Source organism: Carcharodon carcharias, chromosome 2, assembly GCF_017639515.1.
Source record: "Carcharodon carcharias isolate sCarCar2 chromosome 2, sCarCar2.pri, whole genome shotgun sequence".
Taxonomy (NCBI): domain Eukaryota; kingdom Metazoa; phylum Chordata; class Chondrichthyes; order Lamniformes; family Lamnidae; genus Carcharodon; species Carcharodon carcharias.
The window spans coordinates 220,509,621-220,532,956 of NC_054468.1; the positions used below are offsets into that span (position 1 = coordinate 220,509,621).

At 43.2% G+C, this 23,336-nt stretch overlaps 1 protein-coding gene across 1 annotated transcript in view; it reads left to right on the forward strand.

The window, feature by feature from the left end:
- kif28 (kinesin family member 28) overlaps positions 1-23,336 on the forward strand; it is a 67,616-nt gene extending 44,280 nt beyond the window's left edge. The window contains exons 16-22 of the mRNA XM_041207556.1: positions 1,495-1,769; positions 2,754-2,888; positions 9,872-10,038; positions 11,405-11,505; positions 13,743-13,887; positions 20,354-20,517; positions 23,152-23,336. Of these exons, the coding sequence (XP_041063490.1) occupies positions 1,495-1,769; positions 2,754-2,888; positions 9,872-10,038; positions 11,405-11,505; positions 13,743-13,887; positions 20,354-20,517; positions 23,152-23,319 (1,155 nt within the window). The 3' untranslated portion in view covers positions 23,320-23,336. The remainder of the gene's footprint in view (positions 1-1,494; positions 1,770-2,753; positions 2,889-9,871; positions 10,039-11,404; positions 11,506-13,742; positions 13,888-20,353; positions 20,518-23,151) is intronic.

The following is a 23,336-nucleotide window of genomic DNA, read 5'->3' on the forward strand; positions in this document are numbered from 1 at the left end:
CTACCATAACTTTTAAATAATTCCCAAACTATTAATCTCCATTAAGGCAACAGCCACTCATAGACTATAAGCAGATATCAGGCGAAGCATTTTCACCTTACAAATTCAAAATGAGGTCCTTTTCACTTTGGTTCTTTTGCAGACACCGTGGTAGGCTTATAGGCTTTGATCTTATATTGCCTCTGCTCTGCCTACACAAAACTGCTGTCTGTTTTACCCAGCACATCTCTTTGAATGTAAGTACCCATTCTATTACCAGCCCCTTCGAACTCTACCTCTTCTAACAATAAAACCCTTTTCATAGTATCAATTTTATTAGTAATGTAAACATTGCTTGGTCTCTGCTAGCTAGGTGCCAGATATCACTCCCCTTCTTGAATGCTCTATTCAACAAAATGCAAATGTATCTCTACTTCTCTTACATCTCAAAACTAGTATACATCAAAGCACTCAGACTAGCTGGCCTTAATCCAATTAAGACACACCCACAGACTAAACCTCTATGTTTAAAAAAATAATTTCCAACAATATTATATACATTAATAGCTTCATAACAGACACTTTGAGATGGGAAACAAATGCTGGTCTTGCTAATGATGAGAACATAAGAACATAAGAACTAGGAACAGGAGTAGACCATTCAGCCCCTCGAGCCAACTCCACTATTTAATAAGATCATGGCAGATATTCTTGTGTTTCGATTTCCACATTCCCATCTACCCCCGATAACCTTTGATTCCCTTGCCTAAAAAGAAATTATCTACCTCAGCCTTAAAAATATTCAATGACCCTACCTCCACCACCTGCTGAGGCAGAGAATTCCAAAGTCGCACAAGTCTTTGAGAGAAAAAATTTCTCCTCATCTCTGTTGTAAAAGGGCGACCCCTAATTTTAAAACAGTGTCTACATCCCATGGAAGAACTTAAAAAACAGAGAAGTTACAACAAAAAAGACAGTGACAAAAAAATTACCCCTGAAATGAGTTGACAGTTCAGGCAACATGATTAAGGTCTCCTCTCCTCTAACTGCTGCAAAAGTTTTAAGTGAGAACACCTTGAACAGTTTCTTGTACATGGTACAAAAGTGCCATAATTTGGGGTAAATCTGAGGGAAAATTTGAACTGAAGCTATCAATAAGGAGTGAACATCAGGTGCAAATCTTCCCTGAGTTACTTATGGATCTCCTAGTGATGCAACGGGAGAAGTATTGGCAGAAACCCAGGAACAGATTACCCTCATCATCACACGATGAGGGATTTTTAGACTGCATCAGATATCTCTTGGAGTAAACAAACACTCCTTTGCACACGTTCTCACTCCCAACTAAGCATGACCTTATACACATGATAATTGGTGATGCAGAGTTGCCCAGGTTTCACTCTTGTTGCTATAATATGTTCACTGGAAATTACAGCGTACGGATACAACATAGTCTCTCCTATCCTTGGGCAGAGAATTAAAAGGACTGATCCCTGTTATTCTCCAATATAACAGGTGTGGGTCTGGTCAAGGGCTAAGTTTGTGAACAGGAAGTTCATCATGGAGGACATATATCAGCGTTTTATTGATGGAGAGAACATTTCTCTGGATAGAGAGAATGATCCATTCTGGGACCCTATTGAGGCAGTCCATTTAGGTACTGCATATGTCTGGCTTCAGTCTCTGAACTATTGTATTGCACTGGAAGAACATGTAGAATTTCACAATTCCCAGGGCGAAGAGGAGGCCATCTTACAGATGAACCTGTTGCCATGCACCCCTATTGGACAGTAAGTTCCAGAATAGACCTTTTTAGCTTATATTCTTCATGCTAAAGTATCATTAAAGTCAAAATACTTAATACTTTGCCCATCTGTTTTGTGTCTGAGAGGCTGTACCAAAGAGGCTGAAGTGAAAGGTCATAAAATAGCTAACAATAAAATCATTCCATTGCAGTAAATATATCTCACAGAGAGTTTCAGCACAAAAGGAGGCTATTTGGTCCATTGCACTTGTGCTGGCTCTTCTATGTACCAATTCAAAATGAATCCTCCTGCTCCATTCTCTCCCCATAGCCCCGTAGTTTTGTCTACTTCATACGCTTGTCCATTTTTCCTTTGCATAAAGCATGGTCCCTGCCCCAGCCACTCCTGATGGAAAAGCATCCAATGCTACAACAAATTCCTGCAGGTATAGATCATACTGGACAAAATAAAATGAAGCTTGCTAATGCAAAGCTCTCTTCATAGACCAGTTGCACCACACATTCTGTAATGAAACAAAGCGATCTGAGATTGCAAACACCATGATAAGCATACATAATACAACCCAAACACTTAAATTAAAATATAAACCAATGGTTTGAGAAGACCTTCAGGAGTTGGTTCAGTCTGGTTCAGCTTTATGCTGCCAACAGTATAACGACAACTGGGCCAGAGTGAAAATTGTTTAATTAATTGCATAATTAATTAATTATTAAGTCCTAATAAATCCCAAAATTTGATTTTGAGCCTTTTAAGTCTTAAAGATGATTTTATTATCGTAATCACTTTTTAACATTAAAATTTAATCAGAATTTCAGGATGTGAATGTTAAGTGTAGAGCTTCACTTTATCTGGCTACAGTGCAGTGTGAAGCCAGTGGTATAACGCTGATCTGACCAATCTGCTTTTGCTGTGTGCATATACCCATCTCAATAACCAGTATTTGGACCATGACTGTTCCCTTGTTAAATATGTTTTCAGAGTATTAAATAAGTTTGCACTTTTCTCCAGACCTCTAGGTGAAGATGAGATCCTTATAGATCCCACAGAGTTAGTGGGCCAGAGGATAGATTTTCAAGTTCAGATCACTCAATGCCTGGGAATCAAATGGCTGAAACAGAACATCGAGAGAGGAATTCAGATTCGGTGAGAATATCCCTTATTATGGAATTAAATATTATGATTGTTTGGCCAATGGGTATCAGTCACATTGCAGGACCTCCCTGAACCAACCATAGGAATGGACAAAACTGGAACACACCATTGCCATCTTGTTAGTTGATCCCAAAGTCTAGACATAGCATACACTTTGTGGCTTCCAAATTCCCCAGACCTTTTCCTGCCAAATAATCCACCCAGTTCCCTTTTGAATTGGCATTCCAAGGGATTTTGGTCCAAAGTTTCACCATCTTTTGTGAAAAGTCATTAAATCCAAACTGCAAGTTCCCTTTCTTCTTCTGGACTTGAGTCAATTCCATTTGTGGCAGAGTTCCTGATTGTTAAAGTTCACTCAGGGAGTCTGAGTTGCTGTGCAACATGCATTTCTTTTACATGCATGTTGTAGTCTGGAGCTATGGTAGAGCAGCTAACCTTCTTTCCATCACATGACTGACCAGGATTCTCTCCCACTCTTATCACCTGCCATTGGCATGTGTTGGAAGGATTTGCAGATTGATGCTCAACCTGCTTGTCCACATTATGAAGACACCTTCCTTGGCCATAAAGTCCTGGGGTGGGACTTGAACTTAGAGCTTCTAGCTCAGAGGCTGGGATGCTACCCACTGTGCCACAAGACCTTCGTTTATTAGGATTCATTTTTATGCCCCTTGCAAAGTAAGGTAGCTTTCCCCAGAGCTGCCTTTTGCCAGTGTAAACATTCCCAGTCTTGATTGGCTCTCCTTTGTAAGTCATATGTCTAATCCAAGTTTTAAGTTTAGTTTGTCTTCATCACACTTCTCCAATGGCAGGAGAGGTCCACAGTGGGGCACTGTGACTACAACTGTATCAAATATTCTGGATGGGGCTTTTACAAGATGATCCTGGGACATGTTATATCCTTATGCCTCTAATCCTAAACTATACATCTCTCAGCTAAGAATGGTGGCAGGGCATAGGAGTTCATTTGTTGCTATGAGGTAGGATAGGAAAGCGATCTGGAAGCTTTTCCTTCCATTTTCCCTCCTTCCATTGAGGAAGCGTCTGCCCTAAGGCCTGCAATATCCCCCTTTCTGATGATGGGTCTCACCTAAAACAATAAATTTCCTCAGCCGTTGATTGGCTATATTTCAGACTTCCAGCATTTGTGGTTTCTGGTTGGAATATTCCATGTGCAATCACTGATCCAGGATGCATTAGTTGAACTTTCTCAATGAGCCATTGTAGTTGTGCAGTTTGCCTCAGTGCCCTAGGCCAAGACAGAAATATAATCAACTAGGCCTTCTACTCCCAATTGCTCTCCATTGCTCTGTCACTGCACAGCACGCACAATCACTTGAGGATAGCGTGAGACTCCACTTTGATGCTCTCCATGTTAGAGCAGTCGAACACTGACAGTAAAGGCTCATACACAAACAGTAGCAGTACAGTGAGGTACTCCAAGATTGCTGGTGCAGGATAAGGCCAGTATTCCTCATATGAACTTCCCCCTACCTTACTTCATCACATCCTATCTCCAGATCCTTCCGTTATTCATCACATGTTTATCTGGTTTCTCCTTAAATACGTCTGTGTTGTATTAAGTTAGAGAAGCTTTATTTGTTTATATTAAGCAAGATGGTGTTTGAGTTCCATCTTGGACTGAGGAATTCACCTTGTGACTAACATCTGGTGAAAACTATTGAATCTCGCAGAATTTGCCCAAAGCAGTTCAGATACTCAAGGTTCCTTCATGGCTTGTTCTTTGTCCCTCTGCTAGATAAGGAGTTGCTTTTAAGTGTTTCCCTAGATGTAATTTGCCAGGCAGCTTATGAATGATGGCCATGAATGCCCACACCATTTCACCTTATCTGTGAATGTCACTTCTTTTAATACATTTAAAAACCAAAGATTCTGCATGTAGAACTCTCATTCCCGAAACAGAGACAATGTTATGACTACTGGTCTTTATAAAATGGTTGTTTTAAACTGTCTTTTTTAATTTAAGGTAAAACAGAATGCCCTGGAATTGGAAGGACGGTGTGAATTTGTCCTGTGTTCTGCCTGGTGATAAGCTTATGTGACCTGGTTACCATGGGGACAAGGGCTCAGGTCAAAACCTATTCAATTAAGGAGAATCCCGACAGCTTCTAGTTATTCATTAAGGAAATCAAAAAGGAAGCTGTGGCTGTTTCAGATTTCAGAATAGAGTTATATGTGATCCTAAGGGCAGAAGCACTAAGTGATCAATTTTCCAGTGTATTTACCAGAGAAGGTTTAACATGCATATCCAGTTTAGACAGTGACCACTTACCAGACATACTAAACCTCATTATAACTAAAGAGAGTGTTTCAAAATTATTGCAAGAAATAAACCCAAAAGTATGCCTAGTAAGTGGTCACCATCTCAGCTGAGTATATGTATTTAAGTCGTCTGTGATAAATACATTAGAAAATGGAACACTTAGTACTTCTGCTTTTGCCTATTTTGATATCTGAAATGCCCATTTCCCTCTTTTTGTCAGGTTGGCAGGGACTAGCGAGGGGGCTGGAGGTCGCACGTTGGACAGAGTGGGGGGGGGGGCAGGGGTGGACTTGGGGAGCCAAAATTGTGGGGAGTGGCCTCCAATTGGCAAAGGGTGCTCGAAAAGGAGGCACTCCTACCCACCACCCGCCCCCCACCCCCCCACCCCCCCAACATTCACTGATCGGCCGACCACAGGCTTAAACCTGTCAGGCTACAAGTAGCAAGCCCAAAGATTGAGAGCAGTTTAGAATTCAGCAATGGAGGACAAAGAGATTGATCATGCGGGGAAAAATAGAGTATGAGAGTAAACTTGCAACAAACATAAAAGCAGACTGTAGAAGCTTCCATCAGTATGTGAAAAGAAAACAATTAGTGAAGACAAATGTAGGCCCCTTACAGTCCACAAAGGGAGAATTTATAATGGAGAACAAGTAAACGGTAGAGCAATTAAACAACAACTTTAGTTCTGTCTTCATGGAAAAAGACACAAATAACTTCCCAGAAATGCTGTGGAACGAAAGCTTTAGTGAGAAGGAAGAATTGAAGTAAATTAGTATTACTAAAACAATATTACTGGAGAAATTAATGGGACTGAAAGCTAATAAATCCCCAGGGCCCAATAATCTTCATTCTAGGATACAAAAGGAGGTGGCCATGGAAATAGTGGATACATTGGTTGTCATCTTCCAAAATTTTGTAGATTCTGGAACAGTCCCAGCAGATTGGAGGGTGGCAAATGTACCCCCACTATTTAAAAAAGAAGAGAGCAGGAAAACAGCAAACTACAGACTAGTTGGCCTAATATCAGTAGTACTGAAAATGCTAGAGTCTATTATGAAGGATGTGATAACAGGACATTTAGAAAATATCAACAGGATTAGACAAGGTCCACATGGATTTATAAAAGGGGAATCATGGTTAACAAACTAACTGGAGTTTTTTGAGGACGTAACTAGAAGGATAGATAAGGGAGAACCAGTGGATGTGATGTATTTGGTTTTTCAGAAAGCTTTTGATTAAGTCCCACATAAGAGTAAAATTAAAGCACATGGGATATATATTGGATTGGATTGAGAATTGGTTAGCAGACAGGAAACAGAGAGTAGGAATAAATGGGTCTTTTTCAGAGTGGCAGGCTGTGACTACTGGTGTACCGCAGGGATCAGTGCTTGGGCCCTGGCTATTCACAATATATACCAACGATTTGGATGAGGAAACTAAATGTAATATTTCCAAGTTTGCTGACGACACAAAACTAGGTGGGAAGGTGAGTGGTGAGGAGGGTGTAAAGAGGCATCGAGGCGATTTAGACAGGTTAGGTGAGTGGGCAAATACATGGCAGATGCAGTATAACATAGATAAGCGCAAAGTTATCCACTTCGGTAGGAAATACAGAATGGCAGAGTATTATTTAAATGGTGATAGTTTGGGAAATGTTGATGTACAAAGGCACCTGGGTGTCCTTGTACATCAATCACTGAAAGCAAAAATGCAGCTGCAGCAAGCAGTAAGGAAGGCGAATGGTATGTTGGTTTTCATTGCAAGAGGATATGAGTACAGGAGCAAGGATGCCTTACAGCAGCTGTACAGGGCCTTGGTGAGACCACATCTGGAGCATTATGTGCAGTTTTGGTCTCCTTACCTAAGAAAGGATACACTTGCCATAGAGGGAGCGCAGCGAAGGTTCACTAATCTGACTCCTGGGATGGCAGGTTTGTCATCTGAGAAGAGGTTGGGTCGACTTGGCCTGTATTCACTGGAGTTTAGAAGAATACGAAAGGATCTCATTGAAACATGTAAAATTTTGACAGGGATGGACAGACTGAATGCAGAGATGATGTTTCCCCTGGCTGGGGGGTCTAGAACAAGGGGCCACAGTCTCAAGACACAGGGTAGGCCGTTTAGGACTGAGATGAGGAGAAACCTCTTCACTCAGTGGTTGGTGAACAGGTGAAATTCTGTAGAGGCCAAATCACTGAATATATTTAAGAAGGAAATAGATAGATTTCCAGACACTAAATGTGTCAAGGGGTATGGGGAGAGAGAGGGAGTGTGGCGTTGAGATAGAGGATCAGCCATGATCATATTGAATGGCACAGAGCAGGTCGATGGGTCAAATAGCCTACCCCTGCTCCTATTTTCTATGTTCCTATGTTTCTATACATTGGGCACAGGCCTCTTCCACTGCCAATTAAATTGGAGTGGTGGTGGGTTGTGGCCCTTAATTGGATATTAATTGCCCACTTAAGGGCCTCAATTGGGTCCACCCACCTCCTGCCCCCACCCCCACTCGTAAAATTGTGGCACTGTGCCCTAATTTATGGGCCCATCTGCCGGCGAGTCACCTGTAAAATTCAGCCCCATATATCTTTTTGAAAACTATTGGTCTCTATGGGGGTCATAGCAACAGGAAGTGAGATTTTAAATCAGTCACATCCCATTCACTTACAGGGAATTGGCCCAATGACTTTAAGCTTATGTCTGCTGCATTTCCAACACTGATTACAATTTTTCCTATTTTCTTCCAAAGATGTGGAGTGTAGATGGCGTATGGTTCCATGGAAGGCTCATAGGGAGCATAAACACCAGCGTACACCTGATGGGTTAAACAGTCTGTTTCCATGCTGTAAATTCAATATACTATTTAGTATCAAGTGGATGGAAGTGTTATGAAGACAGGTCTCTGGGATAACAGCAGACAGGTTGTAATAAGATCCTGTACGTACTAAAGGAGTTTAACTATAATTCTACACCTCTTGCAGTGTAACATGGTTACCAAAGGTTTTAGCTGAGAGGGGCCCTTGTCTTAACAGGATGCAGACGTAACTAAGAACAAAGAAAGGCCGGGACTCACTGTGGGGGATGCAGCCACCCAGCCAAAAGTCCATTGACTTTCGGTGGGACTGGACAAACCCGGTGGCAGGTGGGGCTAGAAAATCCCCCCTTAAGTCTCATGTACAATTCTTGAAATGTTCTGCCGGTGGCAATATTTTCCACAGTTCATGTACTGATGCCCTTGAAAAATAGACCTGAAGATGGTGCAACCCAGGGGAATGAAAAAAAAGGATTGAGGGTGGAATTTTGTCAGCGTCACACCAGTTAGTGATGGCAGGCCTGGAAGTGGATGCTTCCAGTCCTCCGTGCTCCCATCCACTTCTACTCTCTTCTCTTTCCCTGTTTCTGATTCGACTACAATTAAAATTTAAAGTGCCAGCAGCGTACGTGGGAGATTCCGCAGAGATGGAAGCTTTCCAGTGGTGAAACCCACTGTCAGCTGACAATGCAGCAGCTGCGGGTGGTCTATAAAAGGGCCTCCTGGTCACACGTTATGGTCAAAACTTTCCTGTTATTTGTTGATCCTAACTTATTCAGAGAGCTAAACATACTGGCATACCTCATGGCTGGCACGCATTGATGGTCACAAGGGAGTTATGGACATTTCCTTTATTGTGGGAGAAACAATGTTGTGTTTTTTGTTCGTTCTTTATTGAATGTTCATGTTAGTGTCCATTGTTGAACTCGCCACTCTGTGGGACATGGCTGCACTTGCAGACTCAGCTGGCCCTCCAGTCTATGCATTGTAAAGGACATTGTCCGAGATCACTCTCAGAAGGAATAATTAAAATGTTGTAGGTGAACTCAAAGCCTTGTAATGACTCTGCCAAACAACAACCTGAGATGGACCCACATGTATTCAGTACTAACACCGCGCCCCCATTTTCTTACCTTGACTAAGTATCCACGCACCACACCCAGGACACCAAGCCCTTCCCACTTCAGTACCCCATACTCCTGATCCCACCTTCTGTCCTCCCTTGGATTCCTCTTCTATTCATCCACACCCCTGACCCCACCCTCTGTTCTCCCTTGTATCCCTCTTCCAGTCCTCCGTGCTCCCAACCCCACTCCACCCCACCCCCTCATCTCTGACTCATCCTTGCCAGTCTTGAGCCTCCATGCAAGTGGCCATTCTCCTGCTCACCTCCCTTGGGCCTTAGAGTTCAATGAGGAAAACCTTTGATTTCAGACAGAACTACACAAAGCCGACTGGTGCACACCATCTTTAAACAAACGTGAACTGGTTGCGACAAGATTCTCATGCGTTGCTGACTTCAGCTCCAAAGTAGGAATTTATTTAAGAAAGGTTCTATGCTAATGAGTATTCATGTATTGTATGGGGTTGACTGAATTAGGCAGGATGCGAAATTTCCATTTCCTGAAAGCAGGTTGCGATACAGAAGTGACGTCAGTGGCATGTTTGTCATGTATCAGACTAAAATGTATTGAAGTGGAAACCCGCCACAGGCCAGTATGCCACAAACATGCCCTGATGTTACCTCTGCATCGCAACCTGTTATCAGGAAATAGAAATTTCGCATCCCGCTTAAATCACTCATCCCGCACAGCACGTTTCCCGTTCTTGTGGTTCCATAAAATTCCCTCCCTAACTGTGTGCTAATCCCTCCAGGTATCATGTATTGAACCACCCACGCCCTTTCCACACCAAACCTGTCTGGAACACTGTAAATGCCAGAATAGACCAAGTAATGCAGTTCACTGTCAAAAGTGTGTCACAGGAACTGCTGAATTATTTGCAAAACCATGCCCTGGTCCTGGATCTGTGGGGCCTACAAGGTAATAAAATATAAAGAGCCTGCATATATTTAACATAAGAGAAAGGAAAGACTTTGGCAGGGGGCTGGGTTGGGGGTGTTATATTTTGGTTATAACTGGCTAAGGAACAATTGCTCACACATAGTTTTGTCTGAACAATAACTGGTTTATTGGAGGAACATAACAATAACAGATCTTTGCTTATACTCATGCATGGGATGTGGGTGTCGCTGGCTAGGCCAGCATTTATTACCCATCCCTAATTGCTCTTGTTCAGAGGGCATTTAAGAGTTAGCCACATTGCTGTATGTCTGAAGTCACATGTAGGCCAGACCGGGTAAGAATGGCAGATTTCCTTCCCCAAAGAACATTAGTGAGCCAGATGGGTTTTTCTGACAATCGGCAATGATTTCATGGTCGTCATCAGACCTTTAATTCCAGACTATAGGTGTTACTCAGTCTAAGCAATGAGCATCCTCCGTCTTGACTCTTGGTGATGTATGTTTTACATCATCATGTGGGCGGTACTGTTTTTCCAATCCCACATATTAACCCTTTCAACCCTGAACACCCTAATACTACAGGGTGCATAGGGGGCTTGGGAGAGGATGGGCATCATTTCACAGTTTGACATCCTGAGTAAGAGCAATTTAAAGTTGGAAAACTCCGTCTGCTCAAGGTTCTGGGTTTAGGTCAAAAATAATGAATGGAACAAAAATTCTTTGAGCTAATATAGGATTGAAGGGTGAGTCCACAAGACATTGTTGTGGGGAATCAATTCGCAAGGAAAGATAGCTTTTATGAAGCAGGCATCCCACTTACTTGCATTTAGTATCACCGTAATCACATTCTAGTACTGCTGCTTGTTAATTGTATATGAAATGTATTTAATTATCTGCAGGTGAAGGGTATTTCTTGGGATTTTATTTGAGCAGATAAAAAGGAGACACTTACTGAAACTGTGGATGGTTAAGTTAGAAGGCATATGCTCATAACGTTTCACTCTGCAAATAAATATAAGGCTAAGTAAAGGTCTAAAGGTGTAAATGTAAAATATAAAATAAAATTTAAAGATTTAAAAATGCCCACCAAGCCTGCTAGATAACCCATGGGCACTTTGGGAGAGAGAATCTACAGCTCTTAACTGGTGTGGGTTTTTACAGTGTAATTCCAAACCACACAGTTGAACAACACCAGTAACAACATTGTCCTTGCTAGGCCTATTGACTTAATTCATGGAAAGTCTTTGGCAGTAAATAGCAGTTTGTTTTTCTGTCACTGTATGTCAATTACTGTCCTGTGGGATTAACATGTTGGTCGACTCCAATGGGAGTGAGTATCAAGATTGTAACTGAGTTCTGTTTTGCTGCTTTTTCATGTTTTGAAGAAGGTTGTATTGGAATCAGTTCCTCTTTGGATGAGGTTGAACTCACTGATGAAGGCAGCATCATTATTGACGATGTAAGACCACGACTGCCCAGTAGTGTGGTAAGTACGCTTCACTTTTTCCTAAAGTATATCCCAGTAGATTTCCTTTTGGTGCTCCAGCATAGCTGCACAGTCACTGAAGCTGACCCACATAACACATGAACAGAAGGTTGAGAATGAGTTCACTTCAGCCTCATAAATGGCACTGTCCCTACTGCCTCCTTGAGGGGGGCTGCATTAACAAGAGAGAGATTAAAGCAGCAGGAATTGCCATCACCTGTGTGGAAATGGTCTGTTTGCTTTTTGAGTGGATTGTTGTAAATTTGTAACATGTAAACTGAGCAAGTAAATTTGCATTTATGGCAACTTTCCAATGGCACAAGGATTGGTGGTAATGTGGACCAGCGTGTAAAATTACAAAGAGACATTGATGGGTTAAATAATCAAAATGGCTAATTAAGTGTTAGACTTTATAAATTGAGGGCTGGAGTATAAAAGGGAGGAAGTTTTGCTACACAAGGCCTTGGGGAGACCATATCTGGAGTACTGTATATAGTCCTTTGCAGGGAACATTTAGAAAGAATATATTGACCTGGGAAGGAAGCAGCAGAGACTCACCAGGATGTTATCAGGGCTCCAAGGGTGAGATTATGAGGAAGGATTGTGTAAGTTTGGTCCGTAACTTCTGATGGAGTGGCAATTGAGTCAGATTGCCTCTGCGCTCGAAATTACTTGGAAATCCAGGCAATCCGATCTTGCCTGACCTTCCGACTCAGGCCGGGCAAGATCTGTGCAGTGCAGCCCTCTCCCAGGGCCTAGCATCGAGAACTGTAGAGCCGCAGCAAGTAAACTATGCCCCCTTTTTTATAGCACTAGCTGCCGTAAACCAGGTAAGATTAAAGATCCAGCCAAGTTTAAAGGTCTTTGACAAGCCAGGTAGAAGATAAGTGTGTAAAGTAAGAAGGTAAGTAGGTAGGATAGAGGGCTAGTGATAGGTGAAGATAGCCAAAAGATGTCATAGACAAAAGGACAAAGAGGTGTTGAAGGTGGTGATATTATCTAAGGAATGTGCTAATTAAGGGTAGAAAGCAGGACGAGCAAGGTACAGATAGACCTAGTGGGGTTGGGGTGGGGAGAAGGGATCAAAATAGGCTAAAAGGTAGAGATAAAACAATGGATGGAAATTCATTTAAAAATAATGGAAATAGGTAGGAAAAGAAAAATCTATATAAATTATTGGAAAAAAACGGGTGGGATCGAAAAGGGGGTGGGGATGGAGGAGAGATTTCAAGATCTAAAAATATTAAACTCAATATTCAGTCCGGAAGGCTGTAAAGTGCCTAGCTGGAAGATGAGGTGCTGTTCCTCCAGTTTGCGTTGAGCTTCACTGGAACAATGCAGCAGGCCAAGGACGGACATGTGGCCATGAGAGCAGGGTGGAGTGTTGAAATGGCAAGCGACAGGGAGGTCTGGGTAATGCTTGCGGACAGACCGAAGGTGTTCTGCAAAGCGGTCACCCAGTCTGCGTTTGGTCTCTCCTATGTAGAGGAAACTGCATTGGGAGCAACGAATGCAGTAGACTAAATTGAGGGACGTGTAAGTGAAATGTTGCTTCACTTGAAAGGAGTGTTTGGGCCCTTGGACGGTGAGGAGGGGGGAAATCAAGGGGCAGGTGTTGCACCATACTCTGGTATCTGCTTAATGCTTGTTTATTAGTACCAGATCTAAGCAGGTTACAGAGTAGGCATGTCGCTCCTGACCATGGTGTTCTACCTCTCTTTCTCGAGGGTCTAACACTGACTGATGTCAGTGAAACATTATCATCTATGTCAGATATTCCATCTGTTAACCCTTTATACTACAACAGAACGTGTGGTAGAAGTGTGGAGCACACTCCCATAAGAAGCACTAAACAGAACGTAGAAGGTCCCAACTTGGAGCCAAAGCAGCTGTTATTTTAGCCTTGGTGGTGCTTCTAAATGCTGGACCATACGTAATGATACAGCTTAGAAGTTATTTTCTACTGTTTCGTAAAAATAAAACTCAACAACACTGTAATTCGATCAAATTGATCTATTATTGCCAAACATCCAGAAAAACAAGATGATTTGAATCTCTGTATTTTATTCTCGACAAGCCGCACATTTTTGTTAAAATTATGGAAGGAATTGCTGGCTGACCAGATTATGTTTGTGGTACGCAAGCTCTGCAGGAAACTTAATAAAGGTTGGAAAACTAATAAACATTGACTGCATTCCGTACAATATTTCAAGATCAAATTTTCTGCCCAATTGCAGGAGATGGGCGATGACCAGCTCTCCGAACTTTACATCAAGTTATCGAAGTTAGAGCAAGAGATTGAACTTCTGAGAGATGTCAACAGAACCTTAAGAGAAGACAATGTTACCATGAAGGACACCTTAAAGAAAATGATAAGTGATGGTATGCAAAACTTGCAGAATGTATTTGGCTCAGTGCAAATTAGCTCAGGCCAACAGCCAACACTCCCTCTGTATTAATATTCCATTTCCCACAATGAACACCACCAAGCATAAGGTCAAAACCAAGTTAACATAAACCATGGAGAATAAAATCGAATTTTGCAACTTCCTTCCCATACACAATAATCCAAAAAATATGTGAACAGCGTTAAGCCATTCAGCCCCGTTTATCCATTCTACCAAGTAGTGGCTAATGTGCATCGTGTCCCCATTCATCCACTTTCATTCCATATACTCTTACCCAACAAAAGTATATTGGTCTCAGTTTTAAAATTTTCAATTGACCCAGTATTCGCAACCTTTTGGAGCAGTGGGTTCCAGATTTCCAATACCCTTTCTGTGGAAAAAACTGCTGCCTGATTTCACTCCTAAACGGGCGAAACTCAACTCAAATTTTCAGATTATGCCTTCTCGTACTGCATTCCCCCACCAGAGAGAATAGTTTATTTGTATCTACGGTACCTGATTTGAATTCCTTTGTCATCTTAACATTATGAGTTAGATCACCCCTGCAGCTTCCAAACTCAAAGGAATACAAACCAGGCTTAGACAACTTGTCCTTTAACCCTTTCAGTCCTGGTATAATTCTGGGAAATCTGCACTGTACCCGAAGGCCAATATAATCATAATGGTATAAAAACAGAAAATGCTGGAAAAACTCAGCAGTTCTGACAACATCTGAGGAGAGAGAAACAGAGTTAACATTTCAAGTCCGTATGACCCTTCTTCAGAGCCCTGAAGAACTCAAAACAATCTCGATACAGACTCGAAACATTAACTCTGTTTCCCTCTCCACAGATGCTGTCAGACCTGCTAAGTTTTTCCAGCATTTTTTGTTTTTATTTCAGATTTCCAGCATTTGCAGTATTTTTCTTTTATCTTATTTTCGTTATGGTGGTGGTTACAGAACGTGTCTTTTTTAATACATTCACGGGATGTGGGCTTCGATTGGCTGGGCCAGCATTTATTGCCCATCCCTAGTTGCCCTTGAGAAGGTGGTGGTGAGCTGCCTACTTGAACCGCTGTAGTCCATGTGGTGTAGGTACACCCACAGTGCTGTTAGGGAGGGAGTTCCAGGATTTTGATCCAGCGACAGTGAAGGAACAGTGATACATTTCCAAGTCAGAATGGTGAGTGGCTTGGAGGGGAACTTCCATGTGGTGGTGTTCCCATGTGTTTGCTACCCTTGCCCACCTAGATGGCAGTGGTCGTTTTAGGAAATCTTCATAGTCTTATGTATGTTAACGTCAAGTCTTTATTAATTACTTTGTAACTATATACATGTATGCAGTAAAGGGTACAGGCAAGGAGTCACCTCCATATATAGGTTTTAACATGTCTCTGGCCAGCACTACATTGACCCTACATCTGGGTCATGTACCTTCTTACATCACTGTGTGACTGGTACTGTATTCAGTCGCAGATTAACCCTGTATATGCCAGACCATTATATCACACATCCCCCAAGTCTTTATCCCATGGATAAAGAGTTACATTAGTTTACTTCAAGTCTTACATTGTTGTAAGTCTTTTGCATTTACCTTATTGTTACAACATTAATGCTATTCCAACATTATTGCTATTACTGTATGAGCATTATTACAACATTCTCACTACCCCATCTCCCCCTTTCAAGTCCTTGAAGTTAGAGGTCCAGATGGTTATTAGGAGGCCTAATAACCCTTCCACATCTCATTCGACGATCTGTCGGAGGAGTGGTAGGCTCTGTTGGTTCTGATCTTGCTGTGGGCATGGAGGTTGGACTGACATCTGAGTATGCTTTCACCCTTTTCTTCCATTGCATAATGTTGACCCACGCCAGGTTGGTTTGGCTGTTGCATTGAATGCTGTGACTCTCGATCGTTTCTTGCGGGGTGGACGAACATGGTATTTGTCTCCTTGGCACTGTCTTTTCTTCTTCTTTCTCCATGTGGGCCTTCTGGAAGCCCTGTGATGTCTGAGAAAGAGCGTTCCTGTGGCAAGGAGAAGGTTTAGTGGTATGCTGACCTCTGTGTTTTGCTGTCGGTGGTGAAAGACTGGTACCAGGTTCCAGCATCCCTTGTGGTTATGGCACACTGGCTGGAAGTTGCCGTGTGTGCACAGTGGTTGCTGAGTCGGCCAGCTGTACCCTCATTGTAGTCGGAGGTAGAGGCTTCTCAGACTGCAAATCATTCTCTGGTGCCACTTCCACTGGAGGTGTCATGGTAATCCTGTGGGCAGTAGGTTGGTCTTAACATTGAGACTTTCTGGGACCTGGAACGATAATGGACATGCCCGCTCCACTAAGGGAGGAGAGATCGGAGGTGAAATCCAAGTCTGAATGCTCTTTAGTCTTTGAGTACTCAGGACTGTGCTATCATGATTGGATAACAACGGTAGTAGCCTTGACCTCCTCCCCTGTCTGGGGAAGATCCAGGGTGACACAGGCATCACTGCTCAGGAGAGAAAAAGGCTGGTTACGGATGACAGACATCAGCTCAAAGATCTGTTTGCTGTTGTACTTCAGTGTTTCCAGGATCATGCTGATGCTCCCGGGAGTCGGACTCCCCTTGCCCCGTAAAGTGGAATGTCCGCTGTTTGAAACCAGAGTTCTTTGAGCCATGGTTCCTTCTCTGACAGGATTGTCATGCTGGCACCTGAATCTAATGTAAAATTTGTTAGATGACTGTTTACCAGGATGTCAGCATCCAAAACGAAGAACCACAATCTTTGACCTCACCCAAGCAGCATGGCTGTGACTCTTCTGGGTTTTTGGTCTCAACCTCATGGATTATCTTTGGGCTATCTGTGTGATGCTGAGGTTTTGACTTGTACAGTTTACTGAAGTGTCCCTGTCAGTTGCAGTGGGAGCAATGGGCTATACTCGCAGGACACTGATCCCTCCTGTGTCAGAACTGGCAAGGCCGCTCTACAGGGTGGTTCAGGAATTGTTTTCCCTGACTTGGATTGTCTCTGCATCTTTGTGATCTGATAAGCTGGACTGAGGGTTGGCTTTGCCCCATGTTGTATTCTCTGCCCTTAGGATGGTCCTGTGTTGCTCACGTAGCTCCGACAGTCTAACTAGCTGGATTGTCTTGTCTAGGATAAGATCATCTTTAGATTGTAGGGAGGTCAGACAGTATATCATCTGCAACACTCACCTCGATTCTGTCTCAGGTGAGCTCAGATTTTAAATTTCCATATTCACATCCCTCTGCCATCTTGAGTTTATGAGAACATTTATGAAGGAATTGACAGGTCCCCAGGCAATTGGATCCTCTTATTGAATTTAGCTCTTTCTAATATTTTGTTGGATCTCAAGTTGAAATAAACGCAAAAGGATTTAAAACCTCCTCAAATTTGACGGATGACTCATTAATATCCTGTTGTGCAATGATGTCATCTGCAATTGGTCCAGTTGAGTAAAGAAGTGTGTTTACTTGTTCCTCTGCTGATTTTTCTTTAAACCTGAAGCGATAGCTGTATTTTAAACATCTTTTCCTCCAAAGACTCCAATTTTGTGACTGCTCTGGGCCTTGAATGAGTCCCAGTGGAGCTTACAGACTTCCGAGATGGCGTCACTGATCACTGCAGGAAAATTTATTTCCCGCACTTGCTGGTTTTGGCGGGCTTCGCAAAATGGCAGCACCGCGCTTCTGGAAGAAGAACTTTTAACAGTGGCTGTGTGGGCTGGCTGTCTGTCAATTTGATTTATTCAGTGATGTAGCATTGAAATGCTAGACCTCTTGTTGCTTGACAGAACTGTGGACCTAAAACCTCTATTGTACAGAATGTTAGACCACATCTGGACTATTGCATTCAGGTTGGACACTTACCCTCAGGAATGATATATGTGTAGTATAAATTAACCGCAGGTTTGCTGTTTAAAGGTTCAGATGGTTGTGAGGTTCCCTAGAGTTGAGTAAGTTAATTATTAAATTATCTTCTTTCCTTTCAACTCAGAGACCACGTGTTGAGGCTTAGAGTCGGAGATCATGATTAGCGATAGGTTTCATTCAAACAGCGCTTCTGACTGAATTTGTAAAAAGGCTTCGCAGGACTGGCTGCAGCCCAGAAGTTAAAAGGATTTAGTTCACCCTTGCTACGGACTCTGCATGCTGAAGCTCCACTTCCAAGAGAGACTCTATGGAGCCTTCTGCCTTTAGCTTCCAGGCTCTTCTGTATGGAGCTTTATCTGGTGAATTTCCTCAGTGTCCGTAGTTTCGGTTGGGAGCTTCTTTCAGTTCAGAATCCATTGAAGATTTTCTTTTCCTTAATTTTTTTTTATCAGGGTTCTTGTGAGGTTGAGATTTTTGATCCTGAGCTGACACCATGTTGTAATGGTGTTGGTTACAGAATGTGTCTGTTAAGGAAGTCTTTGTGATCTTCTGTATGTTTACAGCAAGTCTTTATTAACTACTTTGTAACTATATACATATATGCAGTAAAGGCTACAAGCAAAGAGCTGTCTTCATCTCTAGGTCTTAACATGTCTCTGGCCAATACCACACTGACCCTAGATCTGGGTCATGTGCCTTTTTACATCATTGTGTAGGCGGTACTGTACTCAGTCCCAAATTAACCCTGTATATACCAGACCCTTATACTACAAATATATCCTTCCAGAGGGTCAATGCCCAACCTGAAAGCAGTACTCCAGATGTGGTCTAACGTTCTGTGCAATAGAGGTTTCAGGTCCACAGTTCTGCCAAACAACAAAAGGTCTAGCATTTTCTATAAGGCAGAGAGAAAAGAAATACAATGGATTAATTCCCAGAGCCTTTAAACAATGGAACTCTGTACTTTTCCATCCAACAATCCCAGGGGTTCATAAAATACCAATGTAATAGCTAATCACTGCTCACTAATCTACATTGCCTCATTCCCTACCTTCTCCGCCAATATAAGCACAGATGCAAGTAGATGCTTTTCTCAAGAAGATCATCCTTCCACAGAAACTGTGGTATCAAAGAGTGTGGCTTTTCACCTCAGTTGCTTCACAAGAAGTAACTTTGTCATGGCTAATAGCCACAGACAAAGTTGCTGGAGTCATGAAGCCAAACCACTTGTTTACCCTCCCTCTCAGCTTCAGCGTAGGATCTGGAAAAACTTGTACGGAGAATGAAAAGAACAGATATTTCTATTTAGCCTATTAGTGAATTGAAAAATAAACACCATAAAGATAGGGTTGGGGGGGATGCAATTTTGAAGAGTCTGCGTTAATAGACCTCGGATCTTGCAAGGGGGATGTCCAGAAGATTCAACCTGGGTCCCCATTGATTTTTGTGCTGGAATCCCATTATAAAGCAAGCTCCCAGTGCACCTCACACTCCCCAAAAGGCAGGAGAATGGCTGGGACGCTCTCTTGTGAAATGTTTAGCATTGAATCAAAAATGTGGAGCAGAAGCTAGAATGGGGTTTGGATCCTACAGGAGCAAGTGTGTAACATTTCAGGTGGCTTTAAGTGACCACCAGCAAAACTCCCCATTCAGCTTCATAGAAACAGGAGGAGGCCATTTAACCTCTTGACCCTGTTTCGCCATCCAGTTCGATCATGTTTGACCTTTATCTTAACCTCATCTACCTGCCTTAGCTCCACATCCTTTAATACCCTTGCTTAACACACATTAATCAATCTCAGTTTTGAAATGTTTGATTGACCTTCTGCTCTTTGGAAGAGAGTTCCAGATTTCTACTGCCCTTTGTGTGAAGAAGTGCTTGCTGGTATCACCCCCTCCATGGCCTCATCCTTGAATATCTGAGCTCTAATTTTAAGGTAGCAATTGAGGCTCCTTTGAACTAACGCTGAAAATGGTTGCCTCTCAAACTGTATGGCTGACAGGCAGTGAGTGGCAGGAATTGGTGGCAGTCAAGTGGGCAAATAGGAAAATTACTTCAGGGCCCTTGACACCTATTTGCATATATGTATGAAGCTTCCACCTGTTTCCAGCAGGAGCCTCAGCCAGTGCAGGTTCACCCAAAAATGGGGCAGAGTGCTAACATAGCAGTTAGTCACTACCCACTGCCCACTACTTGATTGTGACTCCTCGGCCATTCCTTTTGTTGAGCACAAATGTGGCAGTAATGACCTGATATAAAGATATGCTGGAAATACTCAGCAGGTCAGGCAGCATCTGTGGAGAGGAATAGGGTTTCTCGGGCTGAATACCCTTCATCAGAACCGAGGAAAGAGAAACGTAACAGATTGTGAACATGTGAAAGGGGTTGGGAGGGTGGGAGACCAAAAGGGAAGGTCCGTAACAGGGTGGAGGGAAGGAGGGATTAAATGACAGAAGTTTTCATGGTACAAAAGCCAAAGGGAGTAGTAATGGGACGGGTAAAGATGAAGCATCACTGCAGTATTTCGCTTTTGTGGTAGTGACATGAATTTGTGTCTGACTTCTTGGTGTCACTTTGCTTTACCCTAGCCCCAAAGAAGTCTCTCCAGCATATGAACATACAAGCCTTTGGCAGTAAGGGTACACCCAAGGCCAGTTATGAAGTTGAATTTGCCAAGGCTCTTAAAGCATTTTACCAAAACATGAACAGGGTTCGAAGCCAACTGCTGGGATTGAGGCGGCATCGACCACCGGTACGTTTGGTGCAAGTTCAATTCTCAAACCCGCCTGGTTGTACATTCCAAAATTGAAGCCAAGTCTAAGTGGGATATGGGTCTTGCAGGACATATTGATTCACCATTGCCCATCTGCTCCGTGACAATGTAAGTGTTTGTGAGTCCATTTCCCACCACTGCAGGTTCCCGCTCTTAGCTGTGCTGTGGTGGGAGGTGGTAAGCCTACGTCACACAATGTGGCCAGTATTTCAATCAAGTCACACATTATGGGCTGGATGATGGGGCTCGCCACACCCCAGCATAAATTTCGGGGGCGAGCCTGCCTTCGCTTGGCTGGCTTGCTCGGCTTTGATTTTTCAGGCGATGGCCCTTTAACGAGTATGAGGCCGGGCTCTCTGTCCACCTCCAGGAGGATGTGGCTCCCCGTACAGCTGCTAGCCAATCGGAGGCCTGCAGCTCTGCACACCAGCAGCGCCAAGTAAGTGCAGTGGTCACTGCTGGTGCTGCAGGTAGGCTAAGGCAGTGGCATACAGAGAAGGACCAAGACATTCAGCTAAGTCCAAGATCTCGCTGGGGCCAGGCTAACAGGTCCTAGTGAGTGGGGTGGGGGGGGCATGTTGGACAGGGCAGTGGGGAGGCAAAACTGTGTGGGGGGGGGGGGCCTCTGATTGACACAGGGGACCCAGGAAGTAGACACAAAAACAAAAAATGCTGGAAAAACTCAGCAGGTCTGACAGCATCTGTGGAGAGAAAGTGTTAACATTTCAGATCTGTATGATTCTCCTTCAGACCTAAAGAGAAGTAAAAATGTGGTGAAATTTACACTGCTTAAGGGGCATGGAGCAGGTGAAGCTGGTTGGAAGGCCAGCAATAGGTGGAGGCAAAGGGGAGATTGCCAAAGATGTCATAAACAAAAGGTCAAAGGGGTGTTGATGGTTGTGGTACTGGCTAAAGGAGGTGCTAATGGTGACAGTAATGTGATAATAGCAGGACACGGGTAAGCACTCTGGAAAGAACAACATGAACAAGTGTCAGATGGCCCTAGGGGCTGGAAAAAAGATCAAAAATAGGCTAAAAAGTGGGGATAAAACAATGAATAGAAATGAAAATTTTTTAAAAAATAATAAAAGTAAGTGGAAAAAATAAAAATGAATATTGAAAAGAGGGGATAACAAAAGGGTGAAGATGGAGGAGAGAGTTCATGGTCTGAAGTTGTTGAACTCAATGTTAAGTCCAGGAAGCTGTAAAGTGCCTAGTCGGAAGATGAGGTGCTGTTCCTCCAGTTTGTATTGGGCTTCACTGGAACATTGCAGCAGGCCAAGGACAGACATTTGGGCTTCACCTGCACCTCCTTCAATTTAGTCTACTGCATTCGTTGCTCCCAATGCGGTTTCATCTAAATTGGAGAGACTAAACGCAGATTGGGTGACCGCTTTGCAGGACATCTTCGGTCTGTCCATAAGCATTACCCAGACCTCCCTGTCGCTTGCCATTTCAACACTCCACCCTGCTCTCATGGCCACATGTCTGTCCTTGGCCTGCTGCTATGTTCCAGTGAAGCTCAACGCAAACTGGAGGAACAGCACCTCATCTTACGACTAGGCATTTTACAGCCTTCCGGACTTAATATTGAGTTCAACAATTTCAGACCATGAACTCTCTCCTCCAACCACACCCCTTTTTTATTCCCTCTTTTCAATATTCATTTTTATTTTTGAATTTTTATTTTTTTTTACTTATTTTTATTAATTTTTAAAATTTATTATCGTTTCCATTCATTGCTTTATCCCCACCTTTTAGCCTATTTTCGATCTTTTTTCCCATCACATTCCCCTACCCCCACCACACCCCCACTAGGGCCATCTGTCACTTGCTCATGTTGTTCTTTCCAGAGTGCTTACCCTTGTCTGGCTATTATCACATTCTGCTTTCTATCCTTACTGTCACCATTAGCACCTCCTTTAGCCAATACCACCACCATTAACACTCCTTTGACCTTTTGTTTATGACATCTTTGGCAATCTCTCCTTTGCCTCCACCTATCGCTGGCCTTCTTTCCAGCTCCACCTGCTCCACCTTCCCTTTAAAGAGTATAAATTTCACCACATTTTTACTTCTCTTTAGCTCTGAAGAAGAGTCATGCGGACTCGAAACGTTAACTCCGACTTTCTCTCCACAGATGCTGTCAGACCTGTTGCGCTTTTCCAGTATTCTTTGTTTCTGTTTCAGATTTCCAGCATCTGTAGTATTTTGCCTTTACCAGGAAGTAGGCACCCCTGTTTCACTGACCAGCAGCTCGCAGGGTTAAACCTGCCAGGCTATATGCTGGGCACAGACCTGTCTCGCTGCTTGTTGTGCCGGAACAGCAGCGGCATGGGGCCCTTAATTGGGCATTAATTTTCCACTTTAATGGCCCATTTGGGCCAATGGGCAGGCAGCCTACTTGTTGCCTCTCCGACTGCCCATAAGATCGTGGATCGGTGGGGGTGGCTGGATCAGTGGTGTGTACGCCACCCATAGCACAGCACCCTAATTTGCAGGGGCACCTGCCTGTTTTTCCGCCTGTGGGTAGCCTGTAAAATTCAGCCTGTACGTGTACTTTTCCATATCTGCGACAATCTGAGTTCATACATGTTAACCTGTATGCTGCAGGATGAAGATGATGTCCACAGATTGCGAATGTATCTGGACAAGCAAACTCGGGTAATAAAGGACTTGGGAGATTCCTTTGAATTGTGCATGAACACTCTGAAGAATGACATCAGCCACATTGTTAAGAAAAAGAAGGAGCACACCTTGTGGAGCTCTGTGACAAAGTGAAGCCAGCTCTATGCTCT